This window comes from Salmo salar, chromosome ssa20 (genome assembly GCF_905237065.1).
Source record: "Salmo salar chromosome ssa20, Ssal_v3.1, whole genome shotgun sequence".
NCBI lineage: Eukaryota > Metazoa > Chordata > Actinopteri > Salmoniformes > Salmonidae > Salmo > Salmo salar.
In genome coordinates this window covers 90,897,920-90,919,780 of record NC_059461.1, presented here as the reverse complement: position 1 = coordinate 90,919,780, position 21,861 = coordinate 90,897,920, and the positions used below count along the sequence as shown (strand labels likewise).

Genomic DNA, 21,861 nt, shown 5'->3' with positions numbered 1-21,861 from the left:
TCCCTGAGTATTCATTACAGTTACTAAAAAAAGTGTTAAACAAATCAAAAGATATTTTAGATTCTTCAAAGTAGCCACCCTTTGCCATGATGACAGCTTTATCTCCTCTTGGCATTCTCTCAACCAGCTTCACCTGGAATACTTTTCCAACAGTCTTGAAGGAGTTCCCACATATGCTGAGCACTTGTTGGCTGCTTTTCATTCACTCTGCGGTCCAACTCATCCCAAACCATCTCAATTGGGTTGAGGTCGGGTTATTGTCGATGCGAGGTCATCTGATGCAGCACTCCATCACTCTCTTTCTGGGTAAAATAACCCTTACACAGCCTGGAGGTGTGTTGGGTCATTGTCCTGTTGAAAAACAAATTATAGTCCCACTAAACGCAAACCAGATGGGATGGCATATCGCTGCAGAATGCTGTGGTAGCCATGCTGGTTAAGTGTGCCTTGAATTCTAAATAAATCACAGACAGTGTTACCAGCAAATCACCCCCACACCATCCCACCCCCTCCTCCGTGCTTCCCGGTGGGAACCACACATGCTGAGATCATCCGTTCATCTACTCCGTGTCTCACAAAGACACAGCGATAGGAACAAGAAATCTCAAATTTGGACTCATCAGACCAAAGGACAGATTTCCACCTGTCTGATGTCCATTGCTGATGTTTCTTGGCCAAAGTAAGTCTCTTCTTCTTATTGGGGTCCTTTAGTAGTGGTTTCTTTGCAGCAATTCGACCATGAAGGCCTGATTTACGCAGTCTCCTCTGAACAGTTGATGTTGAGATTTGTCTGTTACTTGAACTCTGTGAAGAATTTACTTTGGTTACAATCTGAGGCTGGTAGCTCTAATGAACTCATTCTCTGCAGCAGAGGTAACTCTGGGTCTTCCTTTCCTGTGGCGGTCCTCATAAGAGCCAGTTTCATCATAGTGCTTGATGGTTTTTGCGACTGCACTTGAAGTAACAGAGTACCAGTGTAAAAGAGTAACAGTATAACATTGTAACAGTGTAAGAGACAGTGGTGTAAAGTACTTAAGTAGTACTTTAAAGTATTTTTACTTAAGTAATTTTTTGGGTTATGTGTACTTTATTCATATATTTGACACCGTTTACTTCACTACATTCACTACATCCATACATTTTCCCTGACACCCAAAATACTCGTTACATTTTGAATGCTTTAGCAGGACAGGAAAATTGTTAAATTCACACACTTATCAAGAGAACATCCCTGGTCATCCCTACTGCCTCTGATCTGGAGGACTCACTAAACAGAGAACATCCCTGGTCATCCCTACTGCCTCTGATCTGGAGGACTCACTAAACAGAGAACATCCCTGGTCATCCCTACTGCCTCTGATCTGGAGGACTCACTAAACAGAGAACATCCCTGGTCATCCCTACTGCCTCTGATCTGGAGGACTCACTAAACAGAGAACATCCCTGGTCATCCCTACTGCCTCTGATCTGGAGGACTCACTAAACAGAGAACATCCCTGGTCATCCCTACGCCTCTGATCTGGAGGACTCACTAAACAGAGAACATCCCTGGTCATCTCTACTGCCTCTGATCTGGAGGACTCACTAAACAGAGAACATCCCTGGTCATCCCTACTGCCTCTGATCTGGAGGACTCACTAAACAGAGAACATCCCTGGTCATCTCTACTGCCTCTGATCTGGAGGACTCACTAAACAGAGAACATCCCTGGTCATCTCTACTGCCTCTGATCTGGAGGACTCACTAAACAGAGAACATCCCTGGTCATCCCTACTGCCTGATCTGGCAGATTCACCAAACACATATGCTTCATTTGTAAACTGTCTGAGTGTTGGACTGTGCCGCTGGCTATCCGTAAATGTAGAAAACAAGAACATTTGGCAGTCTGGTTTGCTTAATATAAGGAATTTGAAATTATTTATACTTTTACTTTTGATACTTCAGTACGTTTTAGCAATGACATTTACTTTTGATACTTAAATATATATAACAACCAAATTCTTTTAGACTTTGACTCAAGTAGTATTTTACTGGGTGACTTTCATTTTTACTTGAGTCATTTCTATTAAGGTATCTTTATTTTATGAACATTGGGTACTTTTTTGACGGCTGGTAAAAGAGTAACATTGTAACATAGTAAATTGTAACAGAAATACTGTATTTTTTTATTTTACCTTTATTTAACTAGGCAAGTCGGTTAAGAACAAATTCTTATTTTCAATGACGGACTACCAGGGAACAGTGGGTTAACTGTCTTGTTCAGGGGGCAGAATGACAGATTTGTACCTTGTCAGCTCGGGGATTCAAACTTGCAACCTTCCGGTTGCTAGTCCAACGCTCTAACCACTAGGCTACGCTGAGGTACAGTGTAACAGAGTAACATTGTACCCATGTAACAGTGTAACAGGGATTCATTTTAACAGTGTAACAGAGTATACAAACACACAAACAAACACACACAAACACAAACACACACTATACTATTCCTCTGTCGAATAATAAAACATCTAGCTGGACATGCTTGACTCAGTGATCTACACAGCACATTTCTTCAATTACCGTAAGTATAGATTTCCTTTAGAGTGGTGCCCATCAGCTGGGAATGAATGGTAATGGCAGACAGACATATTCTGTCTGAGTATTATTTAAAGAGCTGTCTGTCTACACACAGAGAGAGAGAGGTAGACAGAGAAGTAGACAGATGGAGCGAGCGATGTAGACAGATGAGAGAGAGAGAGAGGTAGACAGATGGAGAGAGAGGTAAACAGAGATGTAGACAGATGAGAGAGGTAGACAGATGGAGAGAGAGAGGTAGACAGATGGAGAGAGAGAGGTAGACAGATAGAGAGAGGTAGACAGATAGAGAGAGAGAGGTAGACAGATTGATAGGAAGAGAGAGAGGTAGACAGAAAGATAGCGAGCGGTAGACAGATGGCGAGAGAGAGAGGTGGCCAGACGGAGAGAGGTAGACAGATGGATAGAGAGAGAAAGAAGTAGACAGATAGGGGGATAGAGGTTTGACAGAAGGATAGAGGGGGAGAGGTAGACAGATAGCGGTAGACAGATGAATAGGGAGAGAGAGGTAGACAGATGGAGAGAGAGGTAGAGAGAGGTAAACAGAGAAGTAGACAGATGGAGTGAGCGATGGAGAGAGAGAGAGAGAGGTAGACAGATGGAGAGAGAGGTAGACAGATGGAGAGAGAGAGAGAGAGAGGTAGACAGATGGATAGGAAGAGAGAGAGGTAGACAGAAAGATAGCGAGCGGTAGACAGATAGCGAGAGAGAGAGGTGGACAGACGGAGAGAGGTAAACAGATGGATAGAGAGAGAAAGTAGTAGACGGATAGGGGGATAGAGGTTTGACAGAAGGATAGAGAGATGTAGACAGATGGAGAGAGAGATGTAGACAGATGGAGAGAGAGATGTAGACAGATGGAGAGAGAGATGTAGACAGAGATGTAGACTGATGGAGTGAGAGATGTAGACAGATGGAGAGAGAGATGTAGACAGATGGAGAGAGAGATGTAGACAGATGGAGAGAGATGTAGACAGATAGAGGTAGACAGATGAATAGGGAGAGAGAGAGGTAGACAGATGGAGAGAGAGGTAGACAGATAAACAGATGGAGTGAGCGATATAGATAGATGGGAGAGAGAGGTAGACAGATGGGGAGAGAGAGGTAGACAGATGGGGAGAGAGGTAAACAGATGGGGAGAGAGGGGTAGACAGATGGGGAGAGAGAGGTAGAGAGAGAGAGGTAGAGAGAGAGAGAGAGGTAGACGGAGATAGAGGTAGACGGAGATATAGAGAGAGGTAGAGAGAGAGAGGGAGCGAGAGAGAGAGGTAGAGAGAGAGAGAGGTAGAGAGAGAGAGGTAGAGAGAGAGAGGGAGCGAGAGAAAGAGGTAGAGAGAGAGAGAGAGAGAGAGAGAGAGAGGTAGACGGACGGAGAGATGGATAGGAAGAGAGAGAGGTAGACGGACGGAGAGATGGATAGGAAGACAGAGAGGTAGACGGACGGAGAGATGGATAGGAAGAGAGAGAGGTAGACGGACGGAGAGAGACAGAGAGGTAGACGGACGGAGAGAGACAGAGAGGTAGACGGACGGAGAGAGAGAGAGAGGTAGAGAGAGAGAGAGGTAGAGAGAGAGAGAGAGAGAGAGAGAGAGAGAGGTAGACGGACGGAGAGATGGATAGGAAGACAGAGAGGTAGACGGACGGAGAGATGGATAGGAAGAGAGAGAGGTAGACGGACGGAGAGATGGATAGGAAGACAGAGAGGTAGACGGACGGAGAGATGGATAGGAAGAGAGAGAGGTAGACGGACGGAGAGATGGATAGGAAGAGAGAGAGGTAGACGGACGGAGAGATGGATAGGAAGAGAGAGAGGTAGACGGACGGAGAGATGGATAGGAAGAGAGAGAGGTAGACGGACGGAGAGATGGATAGGAAGACAGAGAGGTAGACGGACGGAGAGATGGATAGGAAGAGAGAGAGGTAGACGGACGGAGAGATGGATAGGAAGAGAGAGAGGTAGACGGACGGAGAGATGGATAGGAAGACAGAGAGGTAGACGGACGGAGAGATGGATAGGATAGAGAGAGAGGTAGACGGACGGAGAGATGGATAGGAAGACAGAGAGGTAGACGGACGGAGAGATGGATAGGAAGAGAGAGAGGTAGACGGACGGAGAGATGGATAGGAAGAGAGAGAGGTAGACGGACGGAGAGATGGATAGGAAGAGAGAGAGGTAGACGGACGGAGAGATGGATAGGAAGAGAGAGAGGTAGACGGACGGAGAGATGGATAGGAAGAGAGAGAGGTAGACGGACGGAGAGATGGATAGGAAGAGAGAGAGGTAGACGGACGGAGAGATGGATAGGAAGAGAGAGAGGTAGACGGACGGAGAGATGGATAGGAAGACAGAGAGGTAGACGGACGGAGAGATGGATAGGAAGAGAGAGAGGTAGACGGACGGAGAGATGGATAGGAAGAGAGAGAGGTAGACGGACGGAGAGATGGATAGGAAGAGAGAGAGGTAGACGGACGGAGAGATGGATAGGAAGAGAGAGAGCGAGAGAATATCATAATCATCATCTCGGTACACAGAACCAAATAAGCTAGTCCCTGTGAAGGTGGTCACGAGAATCGTGTCTGTCTACCAAAAAGCACCCTATCCCCTATGTAGTGCACTACTTTTAACCAGAACCCTATGTAGTGCACTACTTTTAACCAGAACCCTATGTAGTGCACTACTTTTGACCAGAATCCTTTGAGCTCAATGGGCCCTGTTCAAAAGTTGTGCACTATACAGTGACTTTACAAAACATTAAGAACACCAGCTCTTTACATGACAGACTGACCAAGTGATTCCAGTTGAAATGATCCCTTATTGATGTGACTTGTTAAATCCACTTCAATTAGTGTAGATGAAGGGGAGGAGACAGGATAAAGAAGGATTTTTAAACCTTGAGACCATTGAGACATGGATTGTGTATGTGTGTCATTCAGAGTGTGAATGGGCAATCGGGTATGGTAGTAGCAGCCAGGCTTGTGTCAAGAACTCAATATTAGGGAGGTGTTCTTAATGTTTTGTCCTCCCTGTGTATAGGGAATAGGATGCCATTCGTGATGCACTGCTTGTCTACCAGCCAACTCCTACAGTCCTCACACTTCTCTTGAATTAACATTTTGGAAGGATCTCCCGTCCTAATTACTCATTGGCTAATTAAAAATAGTTGTGTTTCCCACATACCCCAGCAGCTCACGGATGTATATTAACGTGTGTGTGTTTGTATTAACGCCTGGCTTTGGTTGAAGTCTCATCAGAGGACAGTTTGGCTAGCTGATCATTTATACCTCCAACATCTAGGCTGGGATTAAAATGATTGGTGGGAATTCTCAGTGAACTTGACATTGATAACAGGATGAATTTCACTCCTCTGATTCACACATGAAGGATACTTCACAAATGGTACCCTATTCCCTACATAGTGCACTACTTTTGATCGAGGCCCATAGGGCTCAATAGGTAATAGGGTGCCATAAAACATAGTGAATGTCACAAAAAGAGAATGTATCAGTTGTTCCAGGTTGGGTTATAGCACCATGTACCAGACACCAGTCAGCCCCCACCATGTACCAGACACCAGTCAGCCCCCACCATGTACCAGACACCAGCCAGCCCCCCACCATGTACCAGACACCAGCCAGCCCCCCACCATGTACCAGACACCAGTCAGCCCCCACCATGTACCAGACACCAGTCAGCCCCCACCATGTACCAGACACCAGTCAGCCCCCACCATGTACCAGACACCAGTCAGCCCCCACCATGTACCAGACACCAGCCAGCCCCCCACTATGTACCAGACACCAGCCAGCCCCCACCATGTACCAGACACCAGCCAGCCCCCACCATGTACCAGACACCAGCCAGCCCCCACCATGTACCAGACACCAGCCAGCCCCCACCATGTACCAGACACCAGCCAGCCCCCCACCATGTACCAGACACCAGCCAGACACCAGTCAGCCCCCACCATGTACCAGACACCAGCCAGACACCAGCCAGCCCCCCACCATGTACCAGACACCAGTCAGCCCCCACCATGTACCAGACACCAGTCAGCCCCCACCATGTACCAGACACCAGCCAGCCCCCCACCATGTACCAGACACCAGTCAGCCCCCACCATGTACCAGACACCAGCCAGCCCCCACCATGTACCAGACACTAGCCAGCCCCCACCATGTACCAGACACCAGCCAGCCCCCACCATGTACCAGACACCAGCCAGCCCCCACCATGTACCAGACACTAGCCAGCCCCCACCATGTACCAGACACCAGTCAGCCCCCACCATGTACCAGACACCAGCCAGCCCCCCACCATGTACCAGACACCAGTCAGCCCCCACCATGTACCAGACACCAGTCAGCCCCCACCATGTACCAGACACCAGCCAGCCCCCACCATGTACCAGACACCAGTCAGCCCCCACCATGTACCAGACACCAGCCAGGCCCCCACCATGTACCAGACACCAGCCAGCCCCCCACCATGTACCAGACACCAGTCAGCCCCCCACCATGTACCAGACACCAGTCAGCCCCCACCATGTACCAGACACCAGTCAGCCCCCCACCATGTACCAGACACCAGTCAGCCCCCACCATGTACCAGACACCAGCCAGACACCAGCCAGCCCCCCACCATGTACCAGACACCAGCCAGGCCCCCACCATGTACCAGACACCAGCCAGCCCCCCACCATGTTCCAGACACCAGTCAGCCCCCCACCATGTACCAGACACCAGCCAGCCCCCACCATGTACCAGACACCAGTCAGCCTCCACCTTGTACCAGACACCAGCCAGCCCCCACCATGTACCAGACACCAGCCAGCCCCCACCATGTACCAGACACTAGCCAGCCCCCACCATGTACTAGACACCAGTCAGCCCCCACCATGTACCAGACACCAGCCAGCCTCCACCATGGGCCCTGGTCAAATGTAGTGTATTAAATGGAACAGGTTGCACATTTGGGACTAGCCGTATGTTAATTCACCACTGGCCCCGGCCTGGTCTCTGTAGGTAGATGGTCTAATATGGTTTATTAGGAACTGGTAGGGCTGAAATGAAACATGGTTTATTAGGAACTGGTAGGGCTGAAATGAAATATGGTTTACTGGGAACTGGTAGGGCTGAAATGAAACATGGTTTATTAGGAACTGGTAGGGCTGAAATGAAACATGGTTTCCTGTTTCCGGTCACAACTTGCAGACTTGTTTACGCTGCTGTGAGTTTTGTTGCCGATCTTACTTTGCTACCTGACGTTTTTTTACTTTTTCATTACCGTGTATTTTTACTTTTTCCCTCACTCAACTTTTTTCATTCAACTTTTTACTTTTTCCCTCACTCAACTTTTTTCATTCAACTTTTAACTTTTTCCCTCACTCAACTTTTTTCATTCAACTTTTTCACCCCGGAGGTTTTATCTGGACATGGTTCGTCAGGACTTCAAACAGCCGAAGCTAAGTAACATTAACATGATGCCTTCTAATTGCAGTCGTTGTACTTATAATATACAGGAGAACGATCGCCTTACGGCAAGGACAGCTGTGCTGCAAGCCCAGCTTCAGACGCAATCGTTAGGCAAGGGTAATTTCAGTGTAGGAAAGGATGAAACAGCGTCTGTGCCACCAGTAAGTACAGATAGTAACGCAGCCGGACAACTTTCTCATGGCTTCTGGAGGGAAACGCTGTAGGAATGCTCAACCAGTGTCGCTTATTCAGCCGACAGAAACTTTCAACCGGTTCTCCCCATTAAGCGAGTCGGAGTCGGAGGCCGAGACTTCTCTGGTCTCTACTCCTCCCGTTGTGGGGTCTGAGACGCCGACGGCTCCCACCATTAGCTCTGACAAATTGAAAACCCTAGTCAATGGCGACTCCATTACCCGCAGTATTAGACTTAAAACTAATCATCCAGCGATCATACACTGTTTACCAGGGGGCAGGGCTACCGACGTTAAGGCTAATCTAAAGACGGTGCTGGCTAAAGCTAAAACTGGCGAGTGTAGAGAGTATAGAGATATTGTTATCCACGTCGGCACCAACGATGTTAGGATGAAACAGTCAGAGGTCACCAAGCGCGACATAGCTTCAGCGTGTAAATCAGCTAGAAAGATGTGTCGGCATCGATTAATTGTCTCTGGCCCCCTCCCAGTTAGGGGGAGTGATGAGCTCTACAGCAGAGTCTCACAACTCAATCGCTGGTTGAAAACTGTTTTCTGCCCCTCCCAAAAGATAGAATTTGTAGATAATTGGCCCTCTTTCTGGGACTCACCCACAAACAGGACCAAGCCTGGCCTGTTGAGGAGTGACGGACTCCATCCTAGCTGGAGGGGTGCTCTCATCTTATCTACGAACATAGACAGGGCTCTAACTCCTCTAGCTCCACAATGAAATAGGGTGCAGGCCAGGCAGCAGGCTGTTAGCCAGCCTGCCAGCTTAGTGGAGTCTGCCACTAGCACAGTCAGCGTAGTCAGCTTAGCTTTCCCCATTGAGACCGTGTCTGTGCCTCGATCTAGGTTGGGCAAAATTAAAAATGGCGGTGTTCGCTTTAGCAATCTCACTAGTATAAAGACCTCCTCCATTCCTGCCATTATTGAAAGAGATTGTGATACCTCACATCTCAAAATTGGGTTACTTAATGTTAGATCCCTCACTTCCAAGGCAGTTATAGTCAATGAACTAATCACTGATCATAATCTTGATGTGATTGGCCTGACTGAAACATGGCTTAAACCTGATGAATTTACTGTGTTAAATGAGGCCTCACCCCCTGGTTACACTAGTGACCATACCCCCCGTGCATCCGGCAAAGGCGGAGGTGTTGCTAACATTTACGATAGCAAATTTCAATTTACAAAAAAAAAAACAATGACGTTTTCGTCTTTTGAGCTTCTAGTCATGAAATCTATGCAGCTACTCACTCACTTTTTATAGCTACTGTTTACAGGCCTCCTGGGCCATATGCAGTGTTCCTCACTGAGTTCCCTGAATTCCTATTGGATCTTGTAGTCATAGCAGATAATATTCAAATTTTTGGTGACTTTAACATTCACATGGAAAAGTCCACAGACCCACTCCAAAAGGCTTTCGGAGCCATCATCGACTCAGTGGGTTTTGTCCAACATGTCTCTGGACCTACTCACTGCCACAGTCATACTCTGGACCTAGTTTTGTCCCATGGAATAAATGTTGTGGATCTTAATGTTTTTCCTCATAATCCTGGACTATCAGACCACCATTTTATTACGTTTGCAATTGCAACAAATAATCTGCTCAGACCCCAACCAAGGAGCATTAAAAGTCGTGCTATAAATTCTCAGACAACCCAAAGATTCCTTGATGCCCTTCCAGACTGCCTCTGCCTACCCAAGGATGTCAGAGGACAAAAATCAGTTAACCACCTAACCGAGGAACTCAATTTAACCTTGCGCAATACCCTAGATGCAGTTGCACCCCTAAAAACTAAAAACATCTGTCATAAGAAACTAGCTCCCTGGTATACAGAAAATACACGAGCTCTGAAGCAAGCTTCCAGAAAATTGGAACGGAAATGGCGCCACACCAAACTGGAAGTCTTCCGACTAGCTTGGAAAGACAGTACCGTGCAGTATCGAAGAAACCTCACTGCTGCTCGATCATCCTATTTTTCCAACTTAATTGAGGAAAATAGAACAATCCGAAATTTCTTTTTGATACTGTCGCAAAGCTAACTAAAAAGCAGCCTTCGCAAATGGAGGACGGCTTTCACTTCAGCAGTAATACATTTATGAACTTCTTTGAGGAAAAGATCATGATCATTAGAAAGCAAATTACAGACTCCTCTTTAAATCTGGGTATTCCTCCAAAGCTCCATTGTCCTGAGTCTACACAACTCTGCCAGGACCTAGGATCAAGGGAGATACTAAAGTGTTTTAGTACTATATCTCTTGACACAATGATGAAAATAATCATGGCCTCCAAACCCTCAAGCTGCATACTGGATCCTATTCCAACTAAACTACTGAAAGAGCTGCTTCCTGTGCTTGGCCCTCCTATGTTGAACATAATAAAAGGCTCTCTATCCACCGGATGTGTACCAAGCTCACTAAAAGTGGCAGTAATAAAGCCTCTCTTGAAAAAGCCGAATCTTGATCCAGAAATTATAAAAAACTATCGGCCTATATCGAATCTTCCATTCCTCTCAAAAATTTTAGAAAAAGCTGTTGCACAGCAACTCACTGCCTTCCTGAAGACAAACAATGTATACGAAACGCTTCAGTCTGGTTTTAGACCCCATCATAGCACTGAGACTGCACTTGTGAAGGTGGTAAATGACCTTTTAATGACATCAGACCGAGGTTCTGCATCTGTCCTCGTGCTCCTAGATCTTAGTGCCGCTTTTGATACCATCGATCACCACATTCTTTTGGAGAGATTGGAAACCCAAATTGGTCTACATGGACAAGTTCTGGCCTGGTTTAGATCTTATCTGTCGGAAAGATATCAGTTTGTCTCTGTGAATGGTTTGTCCTCTGACAAATCAATTGTAAATTTCGGTGTTCCTCAAGGTTCCGTTTTAGGACCACTATTGTTTTCACTATATATTTTACCTCTTGGGGATGTCATTCGAAAACATAATGTTAAATTTCACTGCTATGCGGACAACACACAGCTGTACATTTCAATGAAACATGGTGAAGCCCCAAAATTGCCCTCACTAGAAGCCTGTGTTTCAGACATAAAGAAGTGGATGGCTGCAAACTTTCTACTTTTAAACTCGGACAAAACAGAGATGCTTGTTCTAGGTCCCAAGAAACAAAGAGATCTTCTGTTGAATCTGACAATTAATCTGGATGGTTGTACAGTCGTCTCAAATAAAACTGTGAAGGACCTCGGCGTTACTCTGGACCCTGATCTCTCTTTTGAAGAACATATCAAGACTGTTTCAAGGACAGCTTTTTTCCATCTACGTAACATTGCAAAAATCAGAAACTTTCTGTCCAAAAATGACGCAGAAAAATTAATCCATGCTTTTGTTACTTCTAGGCTGGACTACTGCAATGCTCTACTTTCCGGCTACCCGGATAAAGCACTAAATAAACTTCAGTTAGTGCTAAATACGGCTGCTAGAATTCCTGACTAGAACCAAAAAATTTGATCATATTACTCCAGTGCTAGCCTCCCTACACTGGCTTCCTGTTGAGGCAAGGGCTGATTTCAAGGTTGTACTGCTAACCTACAAAGCATTACATGGGCTTGCTCCTACCTATCTTTCCGATTTGGTCCTGCCGTACATACCTACACGTACGCTACGGTCACAAGACGCAGGCCTCCTAATTGTCCCTAGAATTTCTAAGCAAACGGCTGGAGGTAGGGCTTTCTCCTATAGAGCTCCATATTTATGGAATGGTCTGCCTACCCATGTGAGAGACGCAGACTCAGTCTCAACCTTTAAGTCTTTACTGAAGACTTATCTCTTCACTAGGTCCTATGATTAAGTATAGTCTGGCCCAGGAGTGTGAAGGTGAACGGAAAGGCTGGAGCAACGAACCGCCCTTGCTGTCTCTGCCTTGCCGGTTCCCCTCTTTCCACTGGGATTCTCTGCCTCTAACCCTTTTACAGGGGCTGAGTCACTGGCTTACTGGTGTTCTTCCATGCCGTCCATGGGAGGGGTGCGTCACTTGAGTGGGTTGAGTCACTGACGTGGTCTTCCTGTCTGGGTTGGCGCCCCCCCTTGGGTTGTGCCATGGCGGAGATCGTTGTGGGCTATACTCGGCCTTGTCTTAGGACGGTAAGTTGGTGGTTGGAGACATCCCTCTAGTGGTGTGGGGGCTGTGCTTTGGCAAAGTGGGTGGGGTTATATCCTGCCTGTTTGGCCCTGTCCGGGGTATCATCGGATGGGGCCACAGTGTCTTCTGATCCCTCCTGTCTCAGCCTCCAGTATTTATGCTGCAGTAGTTTATGTGTCGGGGGGCAAGGGTCAGTCTGTTACATCTGGAGTATTTCTCTTGTCTTATCCGGTGTCCTGTGTGAATTTAAATATGCTCTCTTTAATTCTCTCTTTCTCTCTTTCTGTCTTTCTCTCGGAGGACCTGAGCCCTAGGACCATGCCTCAGGACTACCTGGTATGATGACTCCTTGCTGTCCCCAGTCCACCTGGCCGTGCTGCTGCTCCAGTTTCAACTGTTCTGCCTGCGGCTATGGAACCCTGACCTGTTCACCGGACGTGCTTGTTGCACCCTCGACAACTACTATGATTATTATTATTTGACCATGCTGGTCATTTATGAACATTTTAAACATTTTAACATCTTGACCATGTTCTGTTATAATATCCACCCTGCACAGCCAGAAGAGGACTGGCCACCCCTCATAGCCTGGTTCCTCTCTAGGTTTCTTCCTAGGTTTTTGGCATTTCTAGGGAGTTTTTCCTAGGGAGTTTTTCCTAGCCACCGTGCTTCTTTCACGTGCTTTGCTTGCTGTTTGGGGTTTTAGGCTGGGTTTCTGTACAGCACTTTGAGATATCAGCTGATGTACGAAGGGCTATATAAAAATAAATTTGATTGATTTGAAACATCGTTTATTAGGAACTGGTAGAGCTGAAATGAAACATGGTTTACTGGGAACTGGTAGAGCTGAAATGAAACATGGTTTATTGGGAACTAGTAGGGCTGAAATGAAACATGGTTTATTAGGAACTGGTAGAGCTGAAATGAAACATGGTTTATTGGGAACTGGTAGGGCTGAAATGAAACATGGTTTATTAGGAACTGGTAGGGCTGAAATGAAACATGGTTTATTGGGAACTGGTAGGGCTGAAATGAAACATGGTTTACTGGGAACTGGTAGGGCTGAAATGAAACATGGTTTACTGGGAACTGGTAGGGCTGAAATGAAACATGGTTTACTGGGAACTGGTAGGGCTGAAATGAAACATGGTTTATTGGGAACTGGTAGGGCTGAAATGAAACATGGTTTACTGGGAACTGGTAGGGCTGAAATGAAACATGGTTTATTGGGAACTGGTAGGGCTGAAATTAAACATGGTTTATTGGGAACTGGTAGGGCTGAAATGAAACATGGTTTATTGGGAACTGGTAGGGCTGAAATGAAACATGGTTTATTGGGAACTGGTAGGGCTGAAATGAAACATGGTTTATTGTGAACTGGTGTCCAATATACATCATGCAGAAAAACACAAGAGATAACTCACCTTTGACTTTGGTTTTAGTGGTTGCACCCACTGGAAGCATGAGGGAGGAAACAACACATTAACCACCACTGGTATGAAGCAAACATGAAGAACACGATCTGATTCGCTACAGCAGCCTTTAAACCAATCAGATAGAACTGTCTCAAGTTGTCTATTCGCTGGACACTAGGCAACAGGGTTGTTTTGAGAGCTTCCTATCTGGCTTGAAGGACCATGACAAGGAAAACAGACCAACTGTTACCACTCGTTTTCAGTCAGCTATGCCCATCCTTGTGATTATCAGACATTTATATTGTTAGTTGTTGTGATTATGGAGTTAAAAACATCTCTCTCTCTGGTATTTAAACTGCACAAATCATTCATCTGAAAATAGAAATATATCTATCTTCTGATCAACCTAAAAAAACTCATTATACCAACATGCAGAGAAAGTTACACCACAGTGTGTGTTTGCCACACTACGTTCTAATAGAAAATGTATTGTTTTTGACACTCGTTAATCCTTTTGGTTATACCACCCCCTCCAACCCCCCCCTTCCAGACTCCCCCCTACCCCCCTGTCCGACTTCCCCCCTGTCCGACTCCTCCTAACCCCCCTTCCAGACTCCCCCCTACTCCCCTTCCAGACTCCCCCCCTACCCCCCTGTCCGACTCCCCCCCTACCCCTGTCCGACTCCCCCTACCCCCCTGTCCGACTCCCCCCTACCCCCCCTTCCAGACTCCCCCCTACCCCCCTTCCAGACTCCCCCCTCTGTCCGACTCCCCCCTACCCCCCTTCCAGACTCCCCCCTACCCCCCTTCCAGACTCCCCCTTACTCCCCTTCCAGACTCCCCCCTACCCCCTGTCCGACTCCCCCCTACCCCCCTTCCAGACTCCCCCCCTACCCCCCTTCCAGACTCCCCTCAGCCCTACCCGTCCGTCCGACTCCCCCTACCCCCTTCCAGACTCCCCCCTACCCCCCTGTCCGACTCCCCCCTACCCCCTTCCAGACTCCCCCCCTACCCCCCTGTCCGACTCCCCCCTACCCCCCTTCCAGACTCCCCCCTACCCCCTGTGCGACCCCCCCTACCCCCCTGTGCGACTCCCCCCTACCCCCCTTCCAGACTCCCCCCCACCCCCTTCCAGACTCCCCTCAGCCCTACCCGTCCGTCCGACTCCCCCCTACCCCCCTGTCCGACTCCCCCCTACCCCCCTTCCAGACTCCCCCCTACCCCCCTTCCAGACTCCCCCCTACCCCCCTTCCAGACTCCCCCTACCCCCCTTCCAGACTCCCCCCTACCCCCCTGTCAGACTCCCCCCTACCCCCCTTCCAGACTCCCCTCCCCCGTTCTTTCCGTACATGGAAGAAACAGTCATTAATCCCTGCTCTCTGATATTTAATAATGTTGACAAAGTCAGACTGTGATCAGATTCTCCTGTTTACAGGCGCATGGAAAGAATATCAAGAGATCTATCTAGAAAATGTCAGGCTTTGGATGAATACCAAATAATGGTACCCTATTGTCTATTTAGTCCACTGCTTTTCAGCGTAGCCAATAGGGTGAAGGGAAAAGGTGGCCATTTGTGACACAACTTTAAGATTTGACATTTCTAAAAGGACTTGGTGTCAGAGTCAACGGAGCGGACTTAATTAATAGCCAAGTCATATCGTCATAGAGACAATCCGTTGATGGCAACAAAATCAAATCACATGTTTATTGGTCACATATTTAGCAGATGTTATTTTGGGCGTAGCAAAATGCTTGTGTTTCTAGCTCCAACGGTGCAGTAGTATCTAACGATAAACAACAATACACACACATCTAAAAGTAAAATAATGCAATTAAGAAATATAGAAATATATTAGAACGAGCAATGACGGAGTCCGGAGTGCATATATATATAGTATAAATATACAGTGTGTGTGTGTGTGTGTGTGTCTATATATATATATATATATATATATATATATATATATATATATATATATATATATATATATATATATATATATATACACACACACTGTCTGTGATGGGATGTATAGACATTATGGACAGTTTGTGGATAGAATATATAGTATATCTGAAGAACACAGTTAATCCTCACTGCAGTACCATTTACGACACAGAACATATTAACAGGTGAGCTTCGTATGACTTCTGTAAGATTGAGTTGTTCTAGGCAGAGGTTCTAGGTGATAAGGTTAAAGGTTCTACCCAGAGGTTCTAGGTGAAAAGGCTCTACCCAGAGGTTCTAGGTGATAGGGTTCTAGGTTAAACCCAGAGGTTATAGGCGATACGGGTCAATGTTCTATCCAGAGGTTCTAGGCGATAAGGTTCCAGGTTCCACGTGATACGGTTCTAGGTTCTATCCAGAGGTTCTAGGCGACAGGGTTCTAGGTTACACCCAGATGTTCCAGGTGATACGGTTCTAAGTTCCATCCAGAGGTTCTAGGTGATACGGTTCTAGGTTCTATCCATAGGTTCTTTGTGATTAGGTTCTATCCAGAGGTTCTAGGTGATAAGGTTCTAGGTTCTATCCAGAAATTCTAGGTGTTGAGTGATGGAGGATGGTGTATTTGGTATTCTGGGGCTGTTGACCAGGCAATTAGCTTCGACCCCTTCATGTGAGCTTCTCAGCCAGCGTCCAGCACTCAGTGGCAGGGCAGACCAGGGTGTGTGTGTGTGTGTGTGTGTGTGTGTGTGTGTGTGTGTGTGTGTGTGTGTGTGTGTGTGTGTGTGTGTGTGTGTGTGTGTGTGTGTGTGTGTGTGTGTGTGTGTGTGTGTGTGTGTGTATGGGTGCGTGCATGCATGTCTGTTCAGAGCCCGGTTTGGAGCCAATTCCTCTCAATGCCAGGCATAGTTTCTGAAGTAGGGCTGAGAGGAGGGGAGAGGAGAGGAGGGGAGAGAAGAGGAGAGAAGAGAAGAGAAGAGAAGAGGAGAGGAGAGGAGAGGAGAGGAGAGGAGAGGAGAGGAGAGGAGAGGAGAGGAGAGGAGAGGAGAGGAGGGGAGGGGAGGGGAGGGGAGGGGAGGGGAGAGGTCCCCATGGTGATTAGTTTAACCAACCAGAGAGAGTTTGGCTTTGTCCTAAATGGTACTCTATTCTCTATGTGGTGGAATACTGGCCTTTGGCTGCTTTGTTCTCCAGCTCAGCTCAGTGTGGCCTGCCTGGCCTTAGTCCCTCTGCTGGGCACAGTGGGAGGTCACAGCACTTCCTCTTTCTGTGTCACACCAATATGTCCCCCCCCCGGGAACACTGGCTGCAACTAACCCCTGTGTCTGAGAACACTTAATCATATCCGGCTCCGACAAACTCACAGAAGCACACACACACACACACACACACACACACACACACACACACACACACACACACACACACACACACACACACACACACACACACACACACACACAGACACAGACACAGACACACACACACACACACACACACACACACACACAGAAACACACACACACACACACACACACACACACACATATGTAAAGGACACGCATGTAAAGACCTGTCAAATTCTGAATTCAAGTAACAACACAATGGTAGTGGAAAGAGTGGTTGGCATGAAATGGTGCTGCCTGAATAATATAACATCTTTTGATTATTGATGAGACTGGAGCTAAGACCAGGGGTCAGCGCCCAGAGCATTTCACAGTCAGTGACACTGCTGAATATATTACCTCAATAAAACAGACCATTCCCATAGAAATATTTAGTGACTCCCACAAGACATTGCTCTCTCTCTCTCTCTCTCTCTGACTCAGTCTGTGTTTTCCTTCCCCTACTCTGACTGTCTCAGAGGTCTACAGTCAATTCCTTCCATTCTCGTGGCTTGGTTTTTACTCTGTCATGCACTGTCAACTGTGGGACCTTTATATAGACAGGTGTGTGCTTTTCCAAATCATGTCCAATCAATTGAATTTAACACAGGTGGACTTCGATCAAGTTGTAGAAAGATCTCAAGGATGATCAATGGAAACAGGATGCACCTGAGCTCAATTTAGAGTCTCATAGCAAAGGGTCTGAATACTAATGTAAATAAAGTATTTCAGGTTTTTCTTTTTAAGAACATTTATAAAAAATCTCTAAAAAAACAGTTTTTGCAGTTCATTATGGGTTAAAAAAAACAGTTCATTATGGGTTACTGTGCGTGGATTGGTGAGGAAATGTTTTTATTTAATCCATTTCAGAATAAGGCTGTAATATAACAACATTTGGAAAAAGTAAATCGATCTGAATACTTTCCGAAAGCACTGTGTATATATATATATATATATATATATATATATATTTATTTCTTGAGCTTTCTTATATCTTATATTCTTAGATGCAGTCAAGGGAGATCAGCTTCAACCTATAGATGAGGTAAAGAGATCAATTGAAACCTGACCAAAACAATGGAATTGCCATGGAAATGCATTGGGGGAAAGATTCCGAATCTCCTCATGTCTCCCAGCTAAATTAGCCTACATTTAGGATATTGTGTATACGTGTATTTCACACTATGTTGAGTTAAAAATTAGAGTATAATGTTTGTATGGATGTCAACCCCAACACATGTTCATGTCATTGTCCCGAATCAACTGCATTACAGTTCACATTAGAACAATTCTAAACACCAAAACATTTGCCTCATAACATTTTATATATTTTCAATATTCATGAATTAATTTAAGAAAATGTTTATTGAAATCAAAATTATACTCATATTACAGAGCAAGCAGTAAAGGTTCATATGACACCAACTTTTGCTTTGTAGCACCTACAGATGAAACATTGTGGAGTATTGAAGGAGACACCTACAGATGAAACATTATGGAGTATTAAAGGAGGCACCTACAGATGAAACATTATATTAAAGGAGGCACCTACAGATGAAACATTATGGAGTATTAAAGGAGGCACCTACAGATGAAACATTATATTAAAGGAGACACCTACAGATGAAACATTATATTAAAGGAGACACCTACAGATGAAACATTATGGAGTATTAAAGGAGGCACCTACAGATGAAACATTATATTAAAGGAGGCATCTACAGATGAAACATTATATTAAAGGAGGCACCTACAGATGAAACATTATATTAAAGGAGACACCTACAGATGAAACATTATGGAGTATTAAAGGAGACACCTACAGATGAAACATTATATTAAAGGAGACACCTACAGATGAAACATTATGGAGTATTAAAGGAGGCACCTACAGATGAAACATTATGGAGTATTAAAGGAGGCACCTACAGATGAAACATTATATTAAAGGAGCCACCTACAGATGAAACATTATATTAAAGGAGCCACCTACAGATGAAACATTATATTAAAGGAGCCACCTACAGATGAAACATTATATTAAAGGAGACACCTACAGATGAAACATTATGGAGTATTAAAGGAGACACCTACAGATGAAACATTATATTAAAGGAGGCATCTACAGATGAAACATTATATTAAAGGAGACACCTACAGATGAAACATTATATTAAAGGAGACACCTACAGATGAAACATTATGGAGTATTAAAGGAGGCATCTACAGATGAAACATTATATTAAAGGAGACATCTACAGATGAAACATTATGGAGTATTAAAGGAGGCATCTACAGATGAAACATTATATTAAAGGAGACACCTATAGATGAAACATTATGGAGTATTAAAGGAGGCACCTACAGATGAAACATTATATTAAAGGAGACACCTACAGATGAAACATTATATTAAAGGAGACACCTACAGATGAAACATTATATTAAAGGAGGCACCTACAGATGAAACATTATATTAAAGGAGACACCTACAGATGAAACATTATATTAAAGGAGGCATCTACAGATGAAACATTATATTAAAGGAGGCACCTACAGATGAAATATTATGGAGTATTAAAGGAGACACCTACAGATGAAACATTATATTAAAGGAGGCACCTACAGATGAAACATTATATTAAAGGAGACATCTACAGATTAAACATTATATTAAAGGAGGCACCTACAGATGAAACATTATATTAAAGGAGGCACCTACAGATGAAACATTATATTAAAGGAGACATCTACAGATGAAACATTATATTAAAGGAGGCATCTACAGATGAAACATTATATTAAAGGAGGCACCTACAGATGAAATATTATGGAGTATTAAAGGAGACACCTACAGATGAAACATTATATTAAAGGAGGCACCTACAGATGAAACATTATATTAAAGGAGACATCTACAGATTAAACATTATATTAAAGGAGGCACCTACAGATGAAACATTATATTAAAGGAGGCACCTACAGATGAAACATTATATTAAAGGAGACATCTACAGATGAAACATTATATTAAAGGAGGCACCTACAGATGAAACATTATGGAGTATTAAAGGAGGCACCTACAGATGAAACATTATATTAAAGGAGACACCTACAGATGAAACATTATGGAGTATTAAAGGAGGCATCTACAGATGAAACATTATATTAAAGGAGGCACCTACAGATGAAACATTATATTAAAGGAGGCACCTACAGATGAAACATTATATTAAAGGAGACATCTACAGATGAAACATTATATTAAAGGAGGCACCTACAGATGAAACATTATGGAGTATTAAAGGAAGTCTGGGTAGGCCAAAATGTGATAAATATGCCATCTTTGATAAGTTATTTCTCAGTTATGCTTTTAGATACAAATGTCAAATATATGTCAACAATCCTTCCTCTAAAGAATCATTCTATTGATTATATTTTGTGAAAATCCCCCAAATCCTGGTATTCCTTTGCCCTGGTTTCGTGAGGAATCACTCTAGAGTTATTTTACCAAGACACCACACACAAACCGCAACACAGCTTAGATTGCAGTAGTTCCTGGTATCCAATCCATACAGCCTGAACTCTGAGTTTGATTTGTGATGTCTCTTACCACACGTTTCCTTTCTACCTCCATCAGCCATTTATCCATAGAAGCCCAGACAGACATTACCGTTCGACCCCAAATCAAATCTCCCCGGCTGTCTGCTGCTGCTAAAAGCAGAACCAATTGAGATCCTATTTACTTTATAGTGCACTACTTTTACAATGCCTGCATAAGGCTGTGGTCTAAAGTAGTGCCCTTTGTAAAACAAACAGGGTGACATTTGGGACGAATGCATGGTTGAACATCTGAACGGAACGTTCAACACAAAGTGGATTTTCCAATAGAAGATCTAACAAGATGTTTCCAATATAAAGAGATTCAGACCACTAATTGAATTCACAGAGACACAGAGCTCAGCTAACCTGACCTCTGTCTGGAGCTCCAAGAGGCTGTTTCCTCCAGTCAGAAGGCTGCTTTGACAGGACGGTTAGTTATTGTATAACTTTATAATATAAAAGCCAGGGGCAATATCCTGTCCTCCTCTGGCTCACACAACAACACATAACAATATAATAGTAACACAACAACACAGATTAATAGATGAATAACACAACAACACATACCAATATAATAGTAACACAACAACACATACCAATATAATAATAATACAACAACACAGGGCGGCAGGTAGCCTAGTGGTTAGAGGCAGGTAGCCTAGTGGTTAGAGGCAGGTAGCCTAGTGGTTAGAGGCAGGTAGCCTAGTGGTTAGAGGAAGGTAGCCTAGCGGTTAGAGGCAGGTAGCCTAGTGGTTAGAGGAAGGTAGCCTAGTGGTTAGAGGCAGGTAGCCTAGTGGTTAGAGGCAGGTAGCCTAGTGGTTAGAGGAAGGTAGCCTAGTGGTTAGAGGCAGGTAGCCTAGTGGTTAGAGGAAGGTAGCCTAGTGGTTAGAGGAAGGTAGCCTAGTGGTTAGAGGAAGGTAGCCTAGTGGTTAGAGGAAGGTAGCCTAGTGGTTAGAGGCAGGTAGCCTAGTGGTTAGAGGCAGGTAGCCTAGCGGTTAGAGGCAGGTAGCCTAGTGGTTAGAGGCAGGTAGCCTAGTGGTTAGAGGCAGGTAGCCTAGTGGTTAGAGGAAGGTAGCCTAGCGGTTAGAGGCAGGTAGCCTAGTGGTTAGAGGAAGGTAGCCTAGTGGTTAGAGGCAGGGTAGCCTAGTGGTTAGAGACAGGGTAGCCTA

The 21,861-nt window shown here is 45.1% G+C and overlaps 1 protein-coding gene across 2 annotated transcripts in view; it reads right to left on the bottom strand.

Annotated features, from left to right (window-relative positions):
* The window catches only part of cadm2b (cell adhesion molecule 2b), a 447,462-nt gene that overhangs the window by 150,806 nt on the left and 274,795 nt on the right, over nucleotides 1-21,861 (bottom strand). Inside the window, exon 2 of one of the 2 annotated variants that reach the window (XM_045704111.1) lies at nucleotides 13,769-13,798. The exons of the other annotated variant lie outside the window; for it this stretch is intronic. Within the exon in view, the coding sequence (XP_045560067.1) occupies nucleotides 13,769-13,798 (30 nt within the window). The remainder of the gene's footprint in view (nucleotides 1-13,768; nucleotides 13,799-21,861) is intronic. 2 annotated transcript variants of the gene reach the window in all.